Source organism: Dryobates pubescens, chromosome 4 (genome assembly GCF_014839835.1).
Source record: "Dryobates pubescens isolate bDryPub1 chromosome 4, bDryPub1.pri, whole genome shotgun sequence".
Lineage (NCBI taxonomy): Eukaryota > Metazoa > Chordata > Aves > Piciformes > Picidae > Dryobates > Dryobates pubescens.
In genome coordinates, this window is record NC_071615.1 from 39629694 (window position 1) to 39656288 (window position 26595).

General features: G+C 37.0%; 1 protein-coding gene across 1 annotated transcript in view; it reads left to right on the forward strand.

Moving 5' to 3' along the window:
- Nucleotides 1-26595, forward strand: part of AHR (aryl hydrocarbon receptor) — a 55345-nt gene that overhangs the window by 22086 nt on the left and 6664 nt on the right. The window contains exons 3-9 of the mRNA XM_054161154.1: nucleotides 11453-11568; nucleotides 13835-13924; nucleotides 16140-16263; nucleotides 21460-21590; nucleotides 22427-22629; nucleotides 24141-24250; nucleotides 25619-25760. Of these exons, the coding sequence (XP_054017129.1) occupies nucleotides 11453-11568; nucleotides 13835-13924; nucleotides 16140-16263; nucleotides 21460-21590; nucleotides 22427-22629; nucleotides 24141-24250; nucleotides 25619-25760 (916 nt within the window). The remainder of the gene's footprint in view (nucleotides 1-11452; nucleotides 11569-13834; nucleotides 13925-16139; nucleotides 16264-21459; nucleotides 21591-22426; nucleotides 22630-24140; nucleotides 24251-25618; nucleotides 25761-26595) is intronic.

Consider the following 26595-nt stretch of genomic DNA (forward strand, 5'->3'; position numbering starts at 1 on the left):
ATTTCATCTTCACAATCAGGGGAGTCTTGAAATGTAAATCATTATCAAATGATCATAGGCATACTTCAGACCTATAGATATTTGGAAGATTCTCTGGGAAGATACACAGTAGAGATTATTGCTTTCAGTGTTGCCACCATGATATGACACAGGAGGATTTAATCTCCCTTAATTAGAAACTTAATGCCTCACAGAGGATGTAGCTCATTTGGCAGCATTTGTGAGATGTCTAGAGAATCAGCTTTGTATTTTAGCAGCTTTATAGCTTGGTTTGTGATTTCATCATTACAACCAGTAGGAACCAAACTACTAAATCATTTCACTAAATGCTACTTTTTGTCAAAAATTGATGTTAAAAATAATTATGATATATTTACTATATTTAGATGTATAATAAGGCCACAAACTGAACTCTCTTTCACTCAAGATACTGGCAATAGCCTTAACTGATTTACGCTTAAATGATACTTGTGTAATTTCTGGTAACTCAAAAATAAACCTGGTTAATTATTAGTTGATAGAGTGAGTTTAAATATAACATGGCAACACCATCACCTTTTCTGGGTAGTTCTCTGAAAGTAAATATCGATGTCTCCTTTCTGAATGTGCTGATGGACTACATGTTTCTAGAATTCAATTTGAAGATGAATTGTCACACCTCTTAAAGGCTCTGTATAATGAAGTTACATGCATAATATAAATGGAACTAAGAGATGCAAATAATAAATAATTTTATAAAAGCTAATGATTTTTGTATTTGCAAGCCATGCAGCAGAGGAATGTATGATCACCTATGATATCCAAGTTGGAATTTTAGTTTTATGTGCTTATAACAGAAGCTTTTACTTTTGCTTGTGAGCAAGTTGCTTCCAGGGAACAGGTTGGATGTCAAATATTTTGTCACTTGAATTTATTCTGCAAAGCTGGCAGCTATATATTTATGTATGCATAGTTGGTGTAATACTGTTAAATATTTGGAATGAAATAGTAGACTTTTTGGCACTAGGATCTAAGGATGGAAATGCCATTTCGTACATAAAAGCAGAAAGTTGTGAATTACTGCAGTACTAACTAGACTAAACACCTGTAGTTCCTTTATGAATAAATGAATTACTGAACTCTGTCTAGTTTATTTATAATTCACCATCAAATTATGCCAGTTATGTTTGAGGATGGGGCACATATTAGTAGTTTTCACAACATTCAACTCATGAAGAGCAGGAAAGCAAATCTCATGCTACAGGTGCTACTTTTAAGATAACTTACTTTATTGCTAAAGCTAGAAGTAGGCTACAAAAATTCACAGCAATATGATAATTTTTTGTCTTCCCTAAAAATCCAGGCTGTCCTTCAGGAGAAGGGAAGCCTGACAATTGCATGTCTCTGTTTTATGACACTGAAAAAGATCTGGATATGTTTGAGCACAGCAGGCCAGGTCTGTCCTGCCTGCTATTTTAGCTTTGTACAGGTTGGTACCTTCCTCTGCTCACACATTACTGTAGTCATCACCATTAATATGCCCTTTTAATTCCTTTTTGTGTTTGAACTTCCGTGTTTAGGCACACCTGAAGAGACCAATCAGAAGTTATCCTTTAGGAGCATGATTCTTTCCCCTCCCACCCCCCCCCCCAGTTATTTTACTTTTTAACCTTCTCCAAGTAGTTGATACCTTTAGTTAGCACAAAACTGGGGATGGTACAGGCTCATTTCACTTTCCTTAAAGGGGTGAAATAACATAGATCAATAACTTTTCCAGGAGTCTTGGACAACCCAGGTTTTTTTCATTTAACATGTTTGGGTCAGAGAGAGTTAAGAGCTGTTTATGAAATGCTAACATGTGTAGGGAAAAGTTAGCAATACTCATCTTCTACTCTCTTTGATTAATGCTGGATTCAGTGACGTTGTCGGATACTTGGCCATCAGATTTGCAAATATTTAATATCTGCAAAGTGGGCTTAAACTGGGAGGTTGCAGCTGATGTTACTAAATACATTCCATTAGACTTTCTTGAGGCTTCTGGCAGTCTTTAGCACTTGAACTTTACAGTAGTGTCTGAAGCTGAGTGACTGTGAATGTTGAGTTGCAGCAGTCTACTGCCTGCTGTATTGAGGAAGTCCCATTGTTTGTTTTACATGATCACCATATGCTGTGAACTATCATAGCTTAAAGGCAAATAAATATGTCCCCTGCTAAAGCTTCCCAAATTGTAGAGCTAGTACTGTCCACTTCCAGGTGGGAAAGCTAGCCAAGTGTAGCGTTTGATGGTTCCTACCTTGACAAATCAAACCTTTCTGTTGTTCAAACCATTGCAATATTTTTCCATCTTGTATTTTGCTATAAGAATGAGGACCATTCAACTTATTGGAAATGCAGATACTTGAAACTGAACTGCAGAATTAATAAACTGTATCCAAAGTTTGTTTGCATGTAAGTACTGTAAGGTTAGGGCAATAGTATGAAGCCGTGCCTGCAATCTATTGGTGGTACTCAGTTCTACAAAACACTTCATAGCAGAAGTATAATAGAAAAAAACCCTAATTATCAGAATATGATGTAGTTTACAACCACTAACTAAAACAGTCCTGATGAGTTCAGAATCCTCAGGCACAAAGGTCTGGGATGCAGAAAGGAAGTGAAGTTACTCTCAGTGACAGTCACCATCTGAATCTTGGGGAGAGCTCCATGTCATCTTGTAATCTGTCCTTTGTTTCCCTCACTAACATGTTAAAGCTAATAAATAGTTTCTCATTCTGTTTTATCTAAGCTAGTCTTTAATGAGATGGATTCATTGTAAAACTGAAGCAAATGCCATGAATATGAGAGTAAAACTTATTTTCTCTTAAAAGATTAAACAGTGATGGTGAATAATTGCAACTGGATTGTTTTATATAAAAATATCTTGTCATTAATGACAGCTGTCTGGTGAACATAATGATAGAAATAGTTAATATGAATCTTTTAACCTAAGAATCAGTTGTGCAAAGAGAACTTGACACACATTTCTGGGAGCAACTGCTCAACTACCAGAAGTGCTTTTGCTTTTCTTCTTGGATAAATCCCAAATAATCTAAACATATGGGACAGTTTAGCAGAAAATACATAATTATCAAACAGATCTGTCTTTGCCACCTTGAACATTATTTCTTGTGGCAGGGTAAGTGAAACCTCATGTTTAATTTTTATTTCATTTGATCTTCTGCTGCATTGGCAGAGGATTACAAAAGAAAATATGACAGATGGCAGCGTTAAAATATGAGTTGATTTGTGCTTACTCTAATATGAATTTAATATACTTGATAAAGGCATGGAACAAACTTCTAACTGAAATATTGAAGAAACCAAAGTGCATTTATCTTGGTAAGAACACGAACAACCTATGTGACTGTAAAAACAAGTTTAATACTGTGCAGGTGTTCACAAGCAAATGTATGCACATTATTACTTTCATTATAAATAAAGCTGCCATCAAATTTTGGCTCTAAGCTTGTTTCTGTTTTTCTTGTATATATGGAGGCCAAAATCAGTGAATGTGATTTCTCCATTGCAGTGTCCATTTTGCATGCAGATAACCTTACCTATGTTGTAGTCTTATCTATAAAAAACACTTCTTACAGCATAAGAAGTGTGCTGTCAAAATTAATTCAGTATGGGCCTTGTTAGATGACTTCTGATTTCTCTTGATTAACTTTGTATAAACTCCTTTGAAAACTGAATTTTCTGTACTAGGTTTGCATTTTCCATTCATCATCTATCCTAAAGGAGTGGAATGACCCTCTCAGCAGGGACTGCATCAGGGACTGATCTTGTCCTTTGTGGTCGGTGCTCCAGCTGCTAAACTGCTTCCTGGTTTTAACTTTCAGGCTTAAGAAACATTTTAAGTCTTTACTGTATGGTAGAAAATTTTAAACAGGAAGAGTAGGCATTACCTGTACCTCCAGACTCACTTCCACTGCAGAGGAAGAAAGGGAGTGGGATCCACTCATAGCAGTGCTGCGAATGAAGCCTGGGTTTATAGCATGTCCTGATGCTGTAAAAAAGGGCCATGTTTTTTTTCTCCAGACATATAAAAGAATCAGTGTCTGCCATCTATCAGAAGAACCTGGATTTATGCCATGGGAAGGAGAATCAGAACACCTAATTTCTTGACTCTGGCATTCTTTCTCATCCAGAGAGGGAGGTATGGCAGCCAAACATGGTGGGACTTACGGTGAAATTTAGGAACCTAATGTATGGTATTTAGATAGTGAGATTTACAAATAGGTATACTTGGTAACAGAACCCCAAACTTCTTGTATTGGGTCTTTTATATGAATCTGGCCTTCTGGAGTTGAGTTGTACAGTCCTCTGGCCTATGGCCATATCAGTCTGTATTACAATTGTCCCTTTTCAAATGGCATTTCCTATTATGTAACTGCTTTCAGAAGTCTGGGAGCCTGACAATAGCTGTTCACCTACTAAAATCATAGAATGGTTTGGGTTGGAAGGGACCTCCGGAGGTCATCTAGTCCAACCCCCCCTGCAGTGAGCAGGGACATCCTCCATTAGATCAGGTTACCCAGAACCCCGCTGAGTCTGATCTTGAATGTATATCAATATGTAAGGCCTGGGTGTCAAGCAGAAAGGGACAGCCTCTTCACATTTGATAAAAATATGCACTGGAGTTTTGAAGGTTTCTGTTAGCAAAATAAGCCTTACTAGAGCTTCGGGGGGGGGGAGGGGGGGGGGAAGGGGAGGGAAAGGTGGGACTAAGTGTTCTTAAGATTTAGTATGATATTTACTGTGGTGATATGATCCCTTTTCCAAGTCTTAAATTCTTGCAGCAGTTACTGACTGAGAATATTGATTTGTCTCCTTTAAGAAATTGCACCTTCCAGTTTAGGTTTGTAATGTCATTTTAAGTGAAGGTTGACTATGATTTGTAAAGCACTTTGAGAGGAAATGGTAGTTACTTATGTACAGCCTTTTAAATGCCGAAGAAGTTTCTTGAGAGATAAGAATGTATGGAATTCCCAAACAATAAGGGAATGTGTGTGAAATGAGAGTCAGTGAAACGGGTTGTTCTTTCTGTGCATCTAGCAAAGTGGTATTTTCTGTAAAACTGGGGTACAAAGTTATGTGGAAACAGATAGAATTCCCTTTTAAATTGTGGTGTAGAACTGTCAACTCCAGAGGTAAAATATCCATGATATGTTGTTGCAGTATCTTCTACCAACTCTATCGCCAAGTAATGTCAGCTCTAGAAGGTCTTGTGTGTGATTCTCATAAGGTCTCTTTCTAAATAATTTGAAAAGAAAGAAAAGAAAATACAAGCAGAAAAAAATACAAAAATCCCCCAAGCCCTCAAAACCCCCAACATCTCCCCAACTGAAAATATTCTGCAATTCCTCACAAGTCACATAGTTCATCTAAGGTGTGAAATTGCAACACCAAACTGCAATTGTGCATTAGAAGCCTGACGTACTATCACTCATCTTTTGTCTTCCTGTGGTTGCTCTCCAGGGCAGTCTTCTCAAGGCAGAAGCTTTGTTTATGTGTATTGGTTGGTGAATTTAGTGTTCATGCTTAATGATTACTACTGAGTATATATCTTCATATCTGTGGCAGTTTATTGACAATAGAATGGAAGTATCAAAGAGACTCAATGTTATGTGGTTTTTGGTTTACTGAAAAGCTTGTGCTATGAAAGGGATGTAGCATTTCTGTGGTTAGAATTATTGCAAGTAGATCCTTAACCGAATTGATTATTTAAATCATAGCTAGAACTCTAGATTAAATTTTAAATCTTAAAAGCACATATTAAAATATGTTTAAGGCTAAATAAATAAAGTCTCTGAGAACTGGTAGATGTGCCTGGTGACACACTAATCAAATTAGCCTCTTGTTTTATCTGTAGTGTTGGTCTTCATACACTTCTTCCTTGTTTCAGCAGTTATTTTTCTAAAAGACTAGTGAATGAGTTGTTCAGCAGCAAGTATGTGTTATTACTCAATGCATCTAAGACATATTTTAATATTTATGCAGTTTTGCTGTCTTTAGAGGACACAGTCTCAGGCTGTGCCAGGGGAGGTTCAGGCTGGGTGTTAGGAAAAAGTTCTATACAGAAAGAGTGATTGCACATTGGAATGGGCTGCCTGGGGAGGTGGTGGAGTCGCCATCACTGGAGGTTTTCAGGAGAAGACTTGATGGGGTGCTTGGTGCCGTAGGTTAGTTGTTTGGGTGGTGTTGGATTGTTTGATGGGTTGGACGCGATGATCTTGAAGGTCTCTTCCAACCTGGTTTATTCTATGTAATATTCTATGTAAAACACTACCATGATGGAAACCATGGGAAAGCCGGCTGTCACATTTTGGAAACTGTTGCAGTTAAAACATAACCCTCTTAGGATATTTAGCCATTGAAGTTTGTGATACATCGCCAAAACAGTAATGGAAAACCAGAGTCTTGTTCAAATTCTGGGTCAGGAAGTTGCTATTCATTTAGCCCATCACAAATAAACTCATTAGGTAAGATCTAATTCCTGTCCTGGTTACCTGCCATTACCTATCCAGCATTCTGTAAGAGAGGAAGGTTAAGGTTCATTTCTTGTAAGAGGCTTTCTCCTGGCATAAAAATAATTCCAGGGGGAACTGCAGCTTTTTAACAGAGGTTTTCCCGTATTTCAGGTGCTAGAAACAAGGGGTTTATAGTTTTCTTCCTCCCGTTTAGGATCTACTCATGTAGTTACACACTTAGCGGAGCAATGGCTTGTCAGTACAATAATTATTAAAATATATTTCCTAGTTTCATTATGAGTTTTATGATTGAAATTGTGATTCACTAAACATGTAACTTCACATGCTATAAAATGGCAAATAAGGTACTGACAAATTATTTCACCATCTGTAACTTTAAGACATATTTTTAAAAGGTTGTTGATAAGCATTTCTGCAGAGATACCATAGAATTGTTTAAATAAAAACAAAAATGACATTTAAACGTAAATCTTTTTCTGTAGAAGATATGTATTCAAATACATACTGCATTTAAACATAACATAAGGTAAATAGTCAAATATATACTGTATTCAAACATAATACACAAAAATGAGCCTAAAGAAAAGGGAATTAAAATGTTAGGTTACAGCCTCCCAGGATAAGGTGGTTTATCAACGCAATGTGTACAAAAAGTTCTAACAGTTTTTGGAAGGTTTTTCCTGCTCTTGTTTGGTTTTGTTGGTAAATTTTGTCAAGCAGCAAAATTAGATTTAACAACATTTTTTTTTTTCTTTCTTTTATCAGCAGAACAGTAAACTCAGTGTCTCTCAAACAATCTTGTGATCCAGAAATATAATTTCTGGGAAATTTTTGTCTCCGTTTGAGTCTTGGCCAATGAAATTTGATTGAAGTTTTTGAAAAGAAAGAACAACAACAACAAAAAAAGATGATACTCCTGCCAAATACTTGTCCATCTTATGATTTATAACTGAGCATTGGAAACGTGTCCTTGCCATAGACCTGGAAACCAAGTATCACTGGTCTGAGCTCACAGAAATGTCAGTTTTCAAAGGGCAAGCAACAGACTTCCTTATGCTAAAAATAGCTTTTGTGCTAAATTATTGAAGTATTATTGAAGTGTTTGGTCGCAGATGAACGGAAAATAATGTTTGGCACATTAAACCCTTTTTGTGTAGTGGGAGAATCCCATGGTCATTTTAAAATTAGATGAGTTTTGTTAGTAAATCTGAAATCTCACACAATCACAAAACCGTGGCATTTGGCACTGAGAAATAGGTTGTGTACTCGTTTTATTCTTCATGTTTATTTGTTATATATTGATTGCAATGAAGAGAATATTTTAGACTCTTGCAAGCAGTTCAGGTAATGTGTACCGCTTCTGCGCTTTTCTGTTGTTGAGTGTAAAATATGCATGAAGACATGTCTGAAGTGTAAGTACAGCAGGCCCTTGGGAAGTTCTGGAGCTGCACCTTGAATAATTACAGTCGAATGCTGACAAAATATTTACTGGTTTATTTTTGTTTTGTAAGCTGGTTTTCTCCATGGCCTGTGAAATTTTCAAGGATGATTGTTAATAGAACCTTTATATTGAAAGTTCTTTATCTTGATTACATCTTGATTGTCTCTCTAGTGCCACAAACAGTTTCATTGCAGCAGTTGCTTTGGTGGCAACCCTTAAAGGTTCCTGATAGTTCCTATTGAAACTTTTTATAGTAAGACACACTTAGCCCTCAGAGCCATCCACTTTCCGAGAGAAAAAATTCATTTTTCTGTTTTCTCTGTAGCTTTAGCATTTTGGTGCAAATCCTACATTACTTTCTTCCTTGAAGAAAATGTTTTGTATGGTTCAACATCCTCACAGCTAGACTTGTGCTTTGTTTGATTGTACAGCTGATAAGCTTGCATTTTTTATAGTTTTAATTTGTGTTAAAATTGAAAGTACTGGATGGCTGGAAATTGAGAAGTGCACAGGCGCAGAGCTTGCATCATGTTCAGTGCAGGTCTGTGGAGCCTTGTCATCTTGCAGAAGATGTGCTCCAGACCCTTGCTATCTTCATGGCCTTCCTCTGGACCTTCTCAAGCAGATTCTATTGTGGGCTCCAGAACTGGACACAATACTCTCGATGGGGTCTCAGAAGAGCAGAGTAGATGGAGGAAGTCACCTCCTTCAACCTGCTTATCACATTTCTCTTGACACAGCACAGGATGCTATTGGCTGTTGCTTCTGTACTACGAAGTGCAAATTGCCAGCTCATACTCAAGTTTTTCACCCACCAGTACCCCCAAGTCCTCCTGTGCAAGGCTGCTCTCACTCACATGTATTGATACAAAGGATTTCCCTGACCCATATGTAGTATCTTGCACTTGGCTTATCTTTCAAAAAACACAACCCAAAATGTTGTTTTTAACTTTCATAAACATTTTATAGTCACAGAGCTAGCAGGTGCAAAATGTTTCATGTAATCTTAACTAATGGACATAGCCAAGGCTGAATATAGATAGATGGAAATACTTAAAATTTTCCCACTTAGAATTGAGCTTTTCTGCTATAAACAGTTTTGCATATGTTAATGATTTAGGCAGGAGTTTAAAGTTAATTCTGATTTCTCAGTATTGCCCTCCTTGTTTTGGCTGGTGAACTTTGTGTTGGAGGTTAGGATTTGTTGTTGCTGAAATGAATAGGACCACCTGAGAACTGTTATTTTAAAAAATAATCTAGAACAGACTAGTTGATTTTATAATTTATACTGTGATTTATAATAAATAATATATATATAAAATAATAATATATATATATATTAAATTTATGATTTATACTGTGATAATTCTGCTGCAAAGGTTATGGTGCAATCTAAATAGGCTCTGACTGCTACTTTGACCTATTTGGCCAAATTGTAGGAATTGTGCCAAAATTTGGTATAAAACAGTTTTGGGAAGCTCTTTAAGATTAAATTCCAGGACTTTGTGACTGATATGCTAGCAATATGCATGTGATATTAGGCAAGTGTTACTTCAGTACACTTTTAGGTTTGAACTGATTGTTCAGCTGAAAACAAAAATTATCTCCAGGCTGATTTAGGTAATTTGCTGCACCTCAATATGATTTGAAATGACCCAGTTAAAATTTGACATCTTGATATTCCTTTCTCTGTTCCTCTCTGCAGTGAGCTACCCTGGTTCCTCAAAATCTTTTTGCTATGTTTTTTTCTTTCCAGGAAGAAAGGCAGGAAAGGTAGAAAAGGTATGAAAGACAAAAGGTTTTAACTGCAGAGTATCTTGGTATGGTTTTCATGAAGCTGTTCAGTTTATATTCATCACTCTCATAGCACATGGCAAATTTTGAAATGGAAAGTCTGTTTAATCATACATTTCTTCACTCCTCTAATATTAAGAAGAAACATTTGAAGTGGGAATGTCCATGTTTCAGTAGACAAATGGTCATTGATTTAAAGATATGGTGTAGTAGTGTCTCTGGTAGAGTTAGATAATGGTTGGACATGATGGTCTTAAAGGTCTTTTCCAACCACAGTGATTCTGTGATTTTAGAAATTGAGCTGGGTGAAATAGTGGAGATGGGACTTCAAAGCAGCTGGCTGTCAAGTGAGGCAATTGTGGCAAAGCTTCTCACTGAGAACAGAAGTGACAGCCTGGAAGGAAGAGGACAGCAGTTGCTCTATGTTGCAGCTGTGGGGAGAACATCTACCAAGTGCAAGCTCAACCTGAATTCAAAATGAATTTGCAGATACAATGTTATGGGGACTATTACAGAACTTTCTGACTATCTGGTAGGAAGAAGAGCATTAAGGTTTTAATTTCAAGGCAAACTCTGAAATATATTTCTGACTAATTAACCAGTTAATGTACCTGAACATGATTTTCCCCTGTGGTGCCATTGAAGGAGGTATTAATAGAAGCTGTCTGGCTTGAAAGCTGCTTGAATGCAGATATCATTGATTGATATCTTTAAAAACACCCTGAAAAGCATAATTTATCTTTCAGTTAATACAATTAGTATAAAATATCATTTAATCTATTTGAAAAGTGAGTGAATAGGAGTTCTTCAGGTTTCTTGACCAAAGCTCTGAGCAGCTGAAAGAGGAAAGTTTTCATCAGGTTGAAAAACCATTTGGAGTTTAGAGTGAATGTGCCATTCTTACGGGAGAAACCTTTGGTGCTTTACAGAAGTGCAGTTGCTTTTACAAATTTGCCTTTGCTTTGTAGCTTAGAACTTTTGGGATTGGAGCGATGGGGGTGTTTAGTTTTATGGTAAAAGCTTAAAGTACGATTACTCAAGTAATTCTAAGTATTTCAGATGCTATGGACTCCACTCAGACTAATTTCAGATTTGGAGAACTATTTTTTTTTTTCAAGACTATGTGGAAAGTTGATAAATTATGAGTTGTGGGCAGTCTTTGAGTATGTAGTTTCACTTGACAGAATCTTATTTATTAAACACAATGCAGAGATGGGAAGCAGTTTGTCTTTCAGATACTTTGTAGCAGTTTGGTCTGATTCTTCATTCCTTATTCATTGACTAATTTATTTTTTTCTTTCAGTTGATTGTGCTTGTAAACTGAATAATGACAGTTCCTGGTTACAGTATTTTATCTGAAATTGGAAAGTTTGCTTAACTGTTTTATTAACAAGAGTGACAAACTGAAAGTTAACCTTATTGTAATGAGAGGAGGGGGTAAATGGAATAAAATAATGAGGTTTGATTTGATTTCAATAATCTGTTGTGAAAGTGTTATAGTGTAGAAAGGAGATGGATGGCAAATTTGGTAGTTTCTTCTAAAGGTAAGGAAAAAGTCTGACACTGGAACAGGAATCTTTCAGTAGACTGACTTTATAAACATTCTTTTTTTTTTTTCCTCATACAAAATAGCACATCATCACATAAATTTTAGTGAGCCTTTCAAAGATCATTTCATATTTTTCTTTCTTTTTGTTTTTCCTAGTTGCATTAAAATCTTCTAACTCTACAAGACCAGAAAGAAATGGCATTCAGGAAAACTGTAGGACAGCAAAATGTGGAGACGGGATGCAGATCCTGGAGGGAGAACTCTTACTGCAGGTATGTTTTTCAGTGCAACAATTTACTTTTTTAACAATAATAATAACAACAACAAATAATTAAAAAAATATATTACATTTAACAATCGTTCATCAATGAGCTTAAAAAAAGGAAGATTCCATGTTGTCAGGATCTTCCCTCCTTTTCTTTAGGTTAATACTACGCAGCTCTTGAACTTCTCTGGTGGTGGTGGCTTCAGTGAGCATGTTAGACTACAAATTCTACTTAACTCTGAGTCATTTCTTAACAGCTAGGTTTTTTCCCCATCTATTGTTATTGCAGATAAATGTTCTTCATAATGGTCATACAGGCCAGTCATCTACTGTGAATTTGGTGACTAATTGCCTAAAAAAACCCAATTCCTCATAAATAACTTCAAGTTTCCTGGGTTATTACATGAAGTGCAAGTCAAATGACAATCTCTAAGAAATTTTTAATACATCTTAATTCTCACCAGTAATACGTTCATTGTAACTGCTTTTGTATTCGAAGAATTGAGAGTATTTTTGTAGAGGTACAAATACAATCTTCAATGGTTCAGAATAATAAAGTCACTGAGAAACTTGATTTTGCCTTTTGAGATGGTTCTTTTACGATTGAAATTTGCCAAACTCTCCATTTGAATCAATCTCCCATTTATTGATACCACCATGTTTTAAGGAACTTCCCATAACCTGTTGCATTTTACAGAGTTTTTGGCTTACAGGTATCAGATGATTCCTGCAGTAACAATCTGGTTTCAAGATGAACTCCATACCAGAGCCACTGTAAAATATGATTGCATTCCAGGTATAGGAGCTTTACTTAGCTTTGTGTGAGAGAGCAAAAGAACCAGTTTTAACATGTGGGCCAGATACTGCACAGCTTGCAGACTTACTATGCCAGCTACTTGCGGTGAAATGCCCTGCAGAATAGGTCAGCAGAGGACACAAGCTCCTGTTGTTGCGGCATTGTGCTCCTTTGGAATTACTGTGAACATTAAACCCAAGAATTCTATGAAACTACTCAAGATTTCTTGACCTGGCTATGCTCTTTAATTTCAAATTATTATAATTTTTGTTTTGTTCTGCTTTTAACGCTTACTATATTCAGGTAAAGCTTATGAAACCTACATAAGGAATTTTTGTGGAGCTCACAGCTGTTTATGGCAATAAATAAAAAAAGTCTACACATTAAATAGGAGTGGTTCACAGCATTTAAAGACCAGTCATTTAATCAGATACTTGACTTACTTAGACTGTATTAATAAAAGAACAAGAAATAGCAAAACCATATTTCTGCCAGATATGGAAGACCAATTAGACTGGTTGTGATAGTGTGGGGCTGTAGGAGGTAATTTTTATGGAAGAGTGATGCTAGTGTGTATTAAAAATGTATAATTATGCTGTTCTGATAAGATACAGGATATCCTTCACTTACATTACATTCTGTATGGTAAAATAATTTTGCATAATAAAGCATTCTAAAAATGTTTTGAGTACACTGGCCAAATTTTACTTTGAACACAGCTGAGGAAATTAAGTGGCACAACATACTTAATCCAGTCCCTTGAGACAGCCTTTTGTGAAATCTGGACTGAAATCCATAGAAGTAAATCAGCACCTTTCAGATGAGCTGCCAAGTCACAAATGTTCTGTTTGCTATCACAACAATTGCCATGAACCGTATTGATTGGGAGCTCAGATAAATGCCCTTTGCGTGACTTTGAGTAAGGAGCCGCTTAGTCTGCTGCTTCATGGAGGGGGAAATCTCTTCATGAACATTGTTTACTTGCAACTGCCCACTTCTGCAGAGGTTTTCTATTTTAAGTAAGCTATAAAATGTTTTCTTGGACTATATAGAAGATCTTGATCGCTTGATTTCCTGTCCACTTAGGCCTGTCTGTGCTATGAATAGAACACATTTTGGGAATGGTTTTATGACATGGCTTCTGTTTGGGCAGCTGGGTCTACCAAGGGCTTGAGCCACACAGGCATTGTGAGCTGTGGTTGATACAAGATAAACTTAGTTTCTCATGCTGTTGCACCTCCTACCATTACTTCTTAATTAAAAGTCGTCAACAGGATTTTGCTTCTCTCCTGTATTATCAGTAGTTTTATACTGTAGGGAGATGTGTGAAGAATTATTCCATTTATGCTGTTAGATAACAGTATGGTTTTGCATATTTTACATTTTAGTGGGAGACAGGGGATTAGGTAGACTTGCAGCCTGAATAGTTACCTGGAACTTTCTCTGAAGCTGACAAATGGGTGTGTTTGCTCCCCAGGCATTAAATGGTTTTGTATTAGTTGTCACGGCCGATGCTCTGGTCTTTTACGTCTCTTCTACTATCCAAGACTACTTGGGTTTCCAACAAGTAAGTTTGTTTATTCCTCTATTTCTTTAACAGATGTTTTCCTCAATTTCAGAGGTCATCAGTATTCATATTTAGGGCCTGATAGTTTGTGTAATAAAAATCTGTTAGGTACTTTGGGCTGAAGTACTTTGAAACCATCTTTTCTGTCAGCTTACATAGCTGAAATGGGACCTCAGGCCAAGCACAACAGGAATATAATTTCCAAAGTTGAGTTAGGCAAGATAAAATATTTTCACACTTAATTAGTCTTTACTGGAACAACTGTTTGAAATTTATACTGTGGTGTTACCCAGTTTATGATGCTGACTGAGACATAATTCAATGGGAAGGTAATTATTTTAATAGAAACCTTTCATACAAAATTAACTCCATATGCCTTGAGGTTTTATGTATCAACTGAATTATTGTATTATTTTTAGAATTTTAGTGTTCTCTCACTTGTGTTTGCTTATTTCAAAAAAGCATGTATTTACAGTTCACAGTGCAGATCACACATGGATAACTTCCTTGGGTTTGCAAGCCAGGTACCAAAGTAGTAAAATCCTAGAATCATAGAATTGTCAGGGCTGGGAGTGACCTCAAGGATCATCTAGTTCCAATCCCCCTGCCATGGATGGGGACACCTCACACTAGATCAGGTCGCTCAGAGCCCCATCCACCTGGCCTTAAAAACCTCCAGGGATGGGGCTTCTACTATCTCCATGGGCAACCTGTTCCAGTGTCTCACCACCCTCTCAGTGAAGAAATTCTTCCTAACATCCAATCTGAATCTTCCCACTTCTGGTTTTGCTCAATTCCCTCTAGTCCTATCACTACCCAACATCCCATAAAGTCCCTTATAAGTCCCTCACCAGCTTTCTTGTAGGCCTCCTTAAGATGCTGGAAGGCCACAATAAGCCTTCTCCTCTTCAGACTGAACAGCCCCAACTCTCTCAGTCTGTCCTCATAGGAGAGGTGCTCCAGCCCCGTGATCGTCCTCATAGCCCTTCTTTGGACATGCTCCAGCATGTCCATATCTTTCCTGTAATAGGGGCTCTAGTAAAGACAAGACCTAGTAGGCACATCACTTTCCTTAGAGAACTCCTGGGACTAGTATCCGTTTGCATCTTTAGGTACAAGATGTTGTACCTTGAATGTTAATAGATTCAGTTGCTGCCTCAGGGAAAACTCTGCTTGCACTGCAGTTTTGGCTAACTGATAATAGATTGGGGAATGTTTGTGTAAAAGAAAATACTCCAAGCAAAACTTTGTAATTCCTGGGGTTACAGGTTCTTTCAGTGTTGGGGAATGAATCAAAAAGCTTGGAAAAACAAATTTGACATAAAATTTGTGTAAGTGATGCCAAAAAATCAAGTGCATACTATAGAAATGAAGTCTTAAAAGTTACAGAAACTAGCATATCTGGCAATTTATTCTGGAAAATGCTTATTCTTTTATGAAATTAATCAAAGAAAAAAGTCAGCTAGGCCTCTGCTTTTGCCAGCTCATCTTAATTTCTTTAGATCTGTGTTTTATTTTAAATGCTTTCTGTTTATAGTGGTTGGGGGGTTGATCCATGCAGAAAACAGGCAATTTAACTGCTTTCATTTGACAAAGCTTTTCTTTAATATATTGGGTGGATTTTTTTTCCCTTAATTTCATTCGTTCACAGATCCTGGTTGTTGTAGCTTTGTCATTTAGATCACGTTCCTGGCCATATAATAAGTGGTGATTTGGGAGCTTAATTAAAGATTTTAACAAACCCTTATGGAGTGGAAAAACTTTCAGGCAAACAAAACCAATGCTCATAATCAATTTGGGTTAGTTTCAGCAACTGTTTGGTTCAGGATATCTGGCTTCTTTTATATTTCTGTGGCACCTACAGTGGCTGAGGTCCAAGTACCAGATGGCAAATGCTTTATTTACCAGTATGTAAAACTAAATGATTTCAACAAAACTTATGCATAACAGTTCCCAGGCTTGCATAGATAAAAACAGATGAAGAAATACTTGATGCAATGTTATTTGTTTTATAATGTAAATTATTATTTATCATATTTGCAGTCACGAGTGTGACTGAATTCTTTCTGTGCTGCTAAAACTTCGCCGTGTGCATGTAAATGAATGTTTTGCTATATCCATAGCAATGTTGTCAGTTAGACAACTTACATCATACTGTCATAATAAATGTCTTACTATCTTTCTTTCTCATCTTTTTCCTTTTTTTTAAATGTAGTCTGATATTATACACCAGAGTGTATTTGAATTGATTCACACAGAAGACAGACCTGAGTTTCAACGACAGCTACACTGGGCATTAAACCCTGCCCAGTCTGCAGAGTCTGCACCAAGTGTACAAGGTATGCATGCAGCCATCTTACTGTGTTTGCCTGTCTGATTGAGTTGTTTGTAGTTTTTGTTTGTTTTGTTGTTTTTAAATTTGTGTGTACAAAAGTTTAGATTCTCTTATATGAACATAGCAAAAAATGACATCTTTTAAACTTGAATTTTATGGACATGTTTAGCCAACGGTGAGGATTAATGTTTTATTGCACTTCAAATATGTTATGCACTGCTTTTCATAGCTAATGCTAATTATATTTTGCTTTGGAAGACTTTAATTGTGAGCAAAAATGACTGAATGTTTCACATGTCTGATCAGTAATGCTGTGGTAACAAGCGGGGCAGGTGATACTGCATGCTTGTGCTGCAAGGAAGGCAGGCAGAAGTGGACAGGTTTTTTGGGTGACATAAGAAAATTTGATTCTTCTGTCTTCATCCTCAGTTATAAGTTATAAAACTTCTCTTTAATCACTTTGAATAGGAAAGTGATTTCTCTGAAGTAATGATCTCTTTTACATCTGCTACTCCTGGTTACATCACAGCACCAAATCTATTAGCTTAGGAAGGCCAGCAGACAGTTGGATATGACAGCTTCTTTAAGCACAGTCTCAAGCTGAAACTATCACACTGCACCAGGGAGGCTTAGGCTGGATGTTAGGAAGGAGTTCTTCACAGAGAGATTGGCCATTGGAATGTGCTGCCCAGGGAGGTGGTGGAGTCACCATCACTGGAGGTGTTTAGGAAGAGCCTGGATGAGGCACTTGGTGCCATGGTTTAGTTGATTAGATGGTGCTGGGTGATAGGTTGGACTTGATGATCTCGAAGGTCTTTTCCAACCTGGTTAATTTTGCATTCTGTATTCTATTCGATCTCTCTCTTTAGGTTGGTAGATCCATTCCATGACTAGGAATGTGTTAGTTACGTTGTTAACATGTGGAACAGAGCACTCCTGGTCATGAGAGAGTTTTACTCTTCCGTATCTTTCACTGCTTTATGCAGCACTTCTCTTGAGAATAAAAAGGGAAGAGAAATAAAAGAATATTATGATTGTTAGAGCGTCAGGTTGTCATGTTACTGACTGATGTATAAGTGACCTGCTATATTGACAAACAATGAAGGAGAAATTAATTGATAAATATTAGAACATTGATGTGTAGGTACAGATAGCTGTGTCTAATATGGGAAACGTGCCTGTCTCATAATGACCACAGAACTGTTGAAACAAGTGTAATACTCCACTTTGCACCATAATATTTAAATATGTAGGTAAAGCTCTCTGTTACTCTTAAGTTACTTGATTACAGATTTATTTTTTTAAACCAGAATAATTCAATGTTATTTTTGACTGCATCTACCAATCCTAAATTAACTTGATTTAAAACTAAAGATTTCATATTTAATACTTAAGAGCCCAGACATGCTATGGTGTGATAGAGAAATAAAAAGTAGCAAAGGACATGTACTCACAGCTTGGTATATTTCAATTTTTCATCTAGTGGTCAACATTGTTCTGTCACCTATGGATCAATTTGCACAGTCCAGTTGAAAACATGCCACACAACTACTTAATACTGCAATTTGGTATAGCAAACAGCTGCTGTTCCTCAGAAACTCGGTTTTTATGTGATGGCTTACTGTTGGCTGTAGAGTGAAATCATGTTCTATAGTGCATAAGCAAGTGTAGATGAATTTACAAAAGGTTGTGTTTGAAAAGTGCAATGTCATGTTGACTTGGCATCAGATTTGACTGAGTTGCAGGAAATGCTGAGAAGGATTACAAACAATTGTTTGTTTTGTACCTTGTTGTCCTAGCTTACTAAAAGCTGCTAATTATTTTTGTGCCTCAAGTAGCATAAAATGTTTGGATGTTTAGGATTTTAAAGCTGCGTTCAGATTTATAACAAAAGATGTTTTTATGGTCATAAGGATCCCCTTCATTTTTGCTAATCTAATCCATTTCCTTTTAAATGCAGTCAGCTAGCATTATGTAGTTATTTATAGACATAAATAATTGCACCCAGGCTGAAGCACAGATTCTGCTTCAGATAGCCAGGGTTGGTTGTTTCCCAAATACTCTGAAATGCCCCTAGACCACTGGTTTCTTCAGCTGTTAGTATGCTTCCTAGAGACTCCTCCCAGTCCTGTCATTTTTGCAGAGAAGTTTGCAAAATTCTAGGGTTTTTTTCAGTCCCAAATATCTGCTTCAGAGCCTTAAATATGGATTATCTTTGAAAGCTTGTTTGCTATACAACCATGTATTGTCTTGAGCTTAAAACCAAAAAAGACTTAGTGCACAGCAAGTTATGTACAGCATTCCTTGATATTGATGAAATCCAGTGTGGGCTGCATGAGGGATATACAGATTCTTACCCCTATCTCCTATAGTGTTAACCAGTAGTTTTGCTTCAGGCATTGCAGACATTCTGTAAGACTCTTTATCTTCCTGCAGTGAGTCACTTCTCTGAGATTTTGGCAATAAAACCTCTCTGCCTCCTGTCTGCCTGGGAAAGTACAGTAATATTCCTTTCACAAATGTAGGAGGCTTGGGCTTAAAGCCCATTCTCTTGTGTTTTGAGTTCTATTCCCCTTCTTTTGCGAGCTACAAACTGTGTGACTTTTTCCACCAAAACCTTGTTGTCTCTTGGGAACTGCCCATTTTACTAGGGAAATTGAGACACTTGAGACAACCCACATAAGAGACCTGCATTCAAATTCCAGGTCTATATTTCTCAAAAGAGTAACTCTGACTTGATCCTGTGGAAAAATTGCTGAAGAGGATGCCTACCAGTGCCAAGAAGGCCATCAAGAAGCCTTGCACTGCTTTTTGAATGCTGGAGTTGTGCTCATTAGCCACTTCTCAGCCAGTAGATTTATCTGAGTTGGAGGTCTTAGAGCATTTCAAGGAACCCACTGCTGATGATTAATGGTTTTCCTTACATCCCTTCCAAGAAGTTGCCCATAGTTCCATTGATCTCTATGAAAAAATCAAGTAAACAGACATGCCTGGGGCTTTGAAGGCACCGTATACCACTCAGTGCTCTCAGTGTAGGTTCCTGCCTGGCCAGCAGTTCTTCCAGTCAGTTCTTCTGACAGCAGCTGAGAGTTGATACCAATTTTCTTTTGACCTCATTAGCTGACACCTTTCTCAGTAAATGACAGTAGAAAAGGAACACAAATAATGGAATTACTTTGGAGAAATTAACAAAACAAAACAGGAAAAGTAGTTTACTGGCTTCCTTGGTGATGGTACTTGTGAAACACAAATGCTGGTATATTCAGTGCATTGACCATTTTCAGGAGACCTCCAGTAATGTATATGCAGGGATTGTCAAGGATGTCAGAGTTGGTGTCTTTGGAAGATGGGATTTGAAAGCTGTTTCTTCTGTGCCATTTTGTTAAATTCATTGATTCTTTAGCAAACATGTAACCCATTTCAGCACCTCTTGGAAAAGATTGCCTCAGAAGCATTGAAAATACTCACCAGCAATTAGGTAATTGAAAAAGATAATCTGCAGCAGTAGGAAGTAAGTTTGCTTTTGTCTGTTGAGAATCATCCATATGACAAGTGTGGGAATTTGGTTTTTGTAATATCAAAAGTTAGGTGGTTACTATGATGGGCTACAAGTATGAGTTTCCATACCAGTGGGATCAGCTCATAATGGTGGCTCTGGCCAATCCACAGTTCTGCACATGGCTGTAATTTCACATTGAATGTTTTCATACACACTGTCAGCTAGAGCTTGAAGTTTATTCAGCAAAAAATGACCTTGCATAGCAGTTCATTTAGGTTAAAAAAAAAAAAAAAAAAGCTATCTCTTGATTATATCTGAAAAGCTGGATAACTCGGCATTCTTCTTGGATTTATATGGCTTTAGGTTGCAAGGCCTCTTAGTGAGCCATCAGTAATCTCATTCAACTCCAGTGCAGTCCCTTGAATTAATAGGAGATTAAATTGAACTGGCTTTTGTTCATGATGTGTTTTCCTTTGGGTTTGATTTGCCATTGTATAAACCACTTAGCCTATCTGTAAGGGGATTTTTTTAGCTCTCCAAGAGACAAAATTATGTTCCAGAGAACATAATGTGGTGTGTGATTAAGTGACGTGCCCTCCCTGACTTGATCCTCAAGTCTGGGAGGTCAGTGTGGGGTCGGTCTTAAACTCTGTATTCTTCTTTGATATGTATATGGCAATCAGTTCTCTCAGAGTATATTAATTGTTTTTTAAATTGCAGATTTTTAACACTAAAATAGAATTTTACAGCTTTATTGTTTTCTGTGTGTAAAAATTCCTAGGCTGTGACACGTTTGTGGGGCTTTTTTAATGTATTGCAAACAAGATCACTTCACTAAATTCACTGAGAAGGCATGCTCTGGTATCTCTGTATGTGCAGAACATATGTATTCTATCAGAACGTTATTGACTTACCTTCTGGTCTTACTTTATATTCCAAATGTTTAAGTCTGTTTTCTGAATGCCACTTAGCAGAAAATGCTTAACCTAAAGTGGCAGAAGAATATCGTGTTGTTATCCTAGTTGTTAATCATGGGTTTCAAACTTCTTTTTTTTTTCTTCCTTTTTTTTTTTTCCCCTTCTCTGAAAACAATCAATCAAAATTACAAAACAGAAGTGCTGCAGATTCCTCTGGAGAGGTAACTGGTGCTTTCTCCATCAGCACAGCCCAGAAATATTTCTCACTGTTTAGTAAGGGGTTGTTGCATCCATTGGAGAAAGTGCTCACATTAATTTAATGTGGTGGTTCCCTAAAGATGCTTTTTATTAATTGCTACAGCTTTCATCTGGATGGAAAGTAAGTTTCACAGATTCATACCATGCTTGCAAGTCCTGCCCTTGCAGAAATGTGGGTGTGCTCTCTCGTGAAAACTCTGCTGGGGATCCAGAATCTAAATTGTTGACAAACACAATGAGTAAATTAAAAACCCATACAAACAAAACACCAAATCCAACCATTTTAAAACTAAGTTGCATGTGGTTCTCAAATACTGTAGCCTGTAAAACACAATCTCATCATGAGAACTGATATTTAATCTAGTGTTACAATGAGTATAGGTTCTGAGGATGTTTCCAGTTTACATTGTTCTTGCTCAGGTCATGACCTAATGCTTTGTTTATGAGACGGAAGATGATTTGTTATAGATAGCCTTCACTAGGTGATCTTCTAAAAATAATCCTTATAAATAATCTTTTCCTGTAGGAGATAACGGCTTTTCACAGCCAGCAACCTATTATAACCCAGACCAGCTTCCTCCAGAGAATTCTTCCTTTATGGAAAGGAATTTCATCTGCAGGTTACGGTGCCTGCTAGATAATTCATCTGGGTTCCTGGTGAGTATGGAGTTATGTAAAAACTTACCCATATGCTTGCAAGTTGGAAATCAGTATCATCTTTACGATATGTACAGCAACGTAACTTCATTTGTTAAGTGTCCATAGATAGCTGAGGTGCTCGAACTAGTGTGTGTTACTTAGTAACACTGAATGTGTCTGTCCCTTTCAATGTGTTGTAACAAACAGGTGGAAGTTCTCACTTCTCATGGCTGTTTCCTCAGTGAAATACAAATAAACATCTGCTTTTGTAAAGTACTGTGTGTTTGTGGATATAAAACCATTATGAAGATTATTTTCTGTTGGGTATCTTAAACAGGACTGTAGTTTTCCCTTGCATGGGATAGTTTATGCCTGCTTGTCAGTTCTATGCTTGTCAGTCCTGTGGATTTTAAAAGAAACAGGGTTTCATCACCCTCTTGATGACTTCTTACAAATAGAACTGTTTGTGTAGCATTTTGCAGTTGTACACATTTGCATACTTCAGTGACTGACAGAAACACAAAATGAGTAGTTAATTGTACGTATGCACAGTGTCACGTTCATTGGAAGATCCAGTTTGCTGTTACATGTTTGGGCTTTTTGGTTTTTTTTGACAGAACAACTTTCTCATCAGTTCTTTTTCCAATGAGTTTATCAGTAGATCTTGAAGTGCCGTGCTCAGGGATGTAACAATAGTATTCTGCACTCATTAGCTAACTTTTGTATGTGCAGTGCTTCAAAGCTTGAATCTGCTGGGTCTTAAAATGAACAAATCTGTTTTACATACCAGAAATACCTTACTCTTAGATATCTCCCAACATGTAACAAGTACTTTTTTTTTCCCTTATCCTAAGGCTATGAATTTTCAAGGACGATTAAAGTTTCTTCATGGACAAAACAAGAAAGGGAAGGATGGTGCTACACTGTCTCCTCAGCTCGCCCTGTTTGCAGTAGCTACTCCCCTGCAGCCACCATCTATCCTTGAGATACGAACCAAAAACTTCATCTTCAGAACTAAACATAAACTGGATTTCACACCTACTGGCTGTGATGCAAAGTAGGTGTAAATTATTTTGCATACTACTCTAATAATTTGCTGATGAGATACATTTCAAATACATACTTGAAATGGTAAACCTGATTACTGTTTCAGCCAATACTGATGGTTAAACAACCATCAGGAATGGTTAGGATTTTTCAGCCCTGAAAGTAAGTAAAAAGAAAGTAAAGAGAAATGGGATTGTCATAGAATACCAGTGAATTGGGGAAAAAGGTAAGTTTTATGTTTAAATCTAACTAAAATGTCATTTTGTAAGTGATAGGAGGTGTTTTGTGCTACAAACATACAATTGAAAGGGAAAATATGTAACAATACAATGGAAATGTTATTTACTTCTAAATAAATTATGTTCTTTTATTTTTTAATACTATGACTTTTACACATTTCCATACTATTCCCTCTGACAAAAAACAACCAGGAGACCCTACTGCACTGGATCAATATAATGCTACTATGCATCAGTGTGGCAAGAAGCCAAATAAGATGCTGCCTCATTGAAAGAAAAGCCTCTCAGTTCCTTCCTTCTCCCCTCTATTTGGGCCTGATAATGCTTTCAAACTCATTTTCAGTGCAATCTCTCATGGGTTTCAGTGAGTACTTACAGGATAATGTAGGGTCAAAGTACTTGACACTCTGCTGATAAACCAAAATATTTTTCTTGAGTTCTGAAAACTGATAGGAGTGAAAGTTAAAATGTTAGCACAAGCTTTTCTTTCCTCTGTTTTCATTACACTTCACTTGAAAACTTCCATTTTTGTCATATTTTACACTTGCACATGTTGTTCCAAATCACTGCTTTTTCCTTTTTTATTTTTCACCCTCTGTTTTTCAGTTTATTTCTCTGTTTGATATTCTGTTTAAGTCTCTTTTTAACTGTTTCATTCTACCCTGTATTTCATAGTGCTCATCTAAATGCTAAGTTGTTCTTCTTTATCTGTAGTAAGGTACTCTAATGTTAGCTGCAAGGATCCAACATGACTCTACTGCCAGTTTTACTCTGAGGCATATCTTAGAAAATTTAGATGCAAATGTAGAGGTCCCAAACCTCTCAATAGCAAGAGGGATGTAGTTCTGAGATAGGCCTTGTTTTTAATGTTAAGCTACTCAAAAATACTAATTTAGGCAAGGAGTCTTAGATAACTGTAGTTCCTATTTCATTCTACATGCTAGCACCTATAGGTTAAGTAATATGAAATAGGGCTGAACAGTGTCTTTTGTTGCAGCAAATGGGAGCTGCCTGCTCTAAGTGAATATGATCAAATATTTGGAATTAAGAGTCCAGCTGAACTGTAGATCCTAGTCACTGAAGGCAACTTGAGGAAGTCGTTAAAAGTTTGATGTAACTGTCTTTTATTAGAACCATCATGTTTCCACATACAATTGATATTGCAACAAAACATAGTTAGCACTTACGTCTGCAGTGTTCTAGCTGTGATTAACGTGCTTGTCATTCGTCCTGTGAGTTCGTTCAGCAGCAGTGTTGCAATTGCTTTGTTTTCACCTTTCAGAGGAAAGATTGTCCTGGGATACACTGAAGCCGAGCTGTGTATGAGAGGAACAGGATACCAGTTTGTTCATGCAGCCGATATGCTTTATTGTGCTGAAAATCATGTCCGAAGTAAGTTTCGTTCTCTAAGAAAAGCTGAAAAATCCAAGCATGGGTTATACTTATGTTGAAAAAAATACTGTGATTTCTTAATTTTATTTTTTTTTTAAATTTTTATAAAAGTGGTCATTCACAAAAACAACACTATTCATTTCATGACCCTTTAAAGTTATCTATTCCAGTTGCTGTCACATCTTGCTCTTCCACTTCCTTCTGTGTTGTAACCAACTTCTGCTTTTTCAACAACTTCCTTTGGACAAAGAGACTATTTCAAAGATAGATTTCCTCTTAGGAAGTCAAATGAAGCATTTTCCTTTGATATCAGTGTAAGATTTAAAACAGAAATTAGTCTCTGATTTAGCATGCAAGTCTCCTGTACATTTCTGGGTTTGATTCTTGGCATCTTGATTAGTTTTAGGTAACAAATAAGGAGAGAACTGGAATGTTTCAAGCTAAGGTAGCAGCGATCTGATGTCTGTTTAGTGGCTTGCTTTCTTTACCTTTGTTTTTTGGTTGTTTTTTTTTTGGTTAGCTGCCTTTGGAGGTTACAGAAACATCTTCAGGATATTTTGTTGCTGCTTCTTTTCTATGGACTGCTCTTGAAAAACTTTTTTCTTTTGCCTCCTTGTAAACAGTTAAATAGTGCCCCCCCCCCCCCCCCCCCCCCCCCCCCCCCCTTAATTATGTTAGTTCTTATTCTACTTTAAGCAGACTTTGTGTTTTAGATGTAGCTCAGACACTGGTGCATATCAGTGGGTTTGTCTGTCTGATATGGAATAAGAAAGAAAATATTTACATTAAAAAAGAGATGAAATTTTGGGTTGAAACTGTCTTAAAAATGCTTTTGCTCCATTTCTGGTGCTAAGACATGAATTATCTTTTTATTTTTAATTTTTTTTTTTCAATCCTGAAATTGGAATGTTTCCAGCAGTGCAGAACAAAAATGTACTGTTTCTGAAGCATTGGTGGTGAAGTGCTAGTGGGAATGTGAAGTAATAGATTTTGAGGCATCTCTGTGTTAACCAGTCAAAATGTGAAAGAATTGGATTCTGAGCTAAGTAGTAGTCACTTTTCAGACATCTAGTACATACTAGTATTTGTTATTACAGAAGTGCTGGATAAAGGCCCATATAGGGTGCTGCCAATCTGTAGTGGTTTTCTTGCAATTCCTTGAAGATTTGGCTTTTATTTTACCAGTAGACATCTTCAGATGATTGATCACCCTGTTTCAGTAGGAGCCCATGAGAGCCACACAGAAGTGGGTGATTGAGGATGAGATTTGTAAAATTGCTCTGCAGATGAGATTACTGTCAAGACATGCCAAATTTCCCTCTTTCTGTTCTCTGGACAGTAAATGGTATGCTTACTCTTTAACCCTAGTGATGAAGACCGGTGAGAGTGGAATGACTGTATTTAGGCTTTTAACCAAAGAAAATCGATGGGCCTGGGTACAGGCAAATGCACGTCTCGTCTACAAAAATGGAAGGCCAGATTACATCATTGCCACACAAAGACCTCTGACGTAAGTCATCACTGCATGAAGCAGTGCACTACAGAACATGACAAATCTTGAGCATGTTCATATTGAGAAAGGAATTCTTTATATTCGCATCAATCCCCTTTAAACCCTGAACTCTGAAAACTTCTTTCAGTACTTCAGCAAACATTGAAAAGAATTCAGATAATTCAGTACTTAAGTAGCATAGTCTTTTATGTGTAAAACATAAGATATTTTGATTTCATTAAAAAAATAAGAACAGCAGTACAAGCACCAAGTTATTCTATTCAACCAATTTTTAAGTCAGTGTTTCTGTTAATAAAACTTAAGAAATCCATCTGCGGCCATGTAGAATAAACAATGGATAACCTAAAGCAGTTACGTCCTTTACGATGTTGAACTGAATTCTACATAATATGGAATTCAGCATTAGTATACAGGTTAAATAATTTTGCTAAGGAGTCTGTAAAATGGAGAAAAAGAGGTATTTCAGTATTACAGAATCAGAATCACAGAATATATCTGGTTGAAAGAGACCTCAAAGATCATCCAGTCCAAACCTCAACCCAGCACTGAAGAGTCAACAGTAAACTATGTCCCTAGGCACCAAGTCCACACACCCTTGAACACCCCCAGAAATGGTGACTCCACCACTGCCCTGGGCAAGCTGTTCCAACATTTGATAACCCTTTCAGTGAAGAAATATTTTCTAATATCCAGCCTAAACCTCCCCTGGCACATCTTGTAACCACTTCCTCTATTCCTGTGACTTGTCTTCAAGGAGAAGAGGCTGGGCCCTCCTCACTTCAACCTTCCTTCAAGTAGCTGTAGAGAGTGAGGAGGCCTCAGCCTTTTCTTC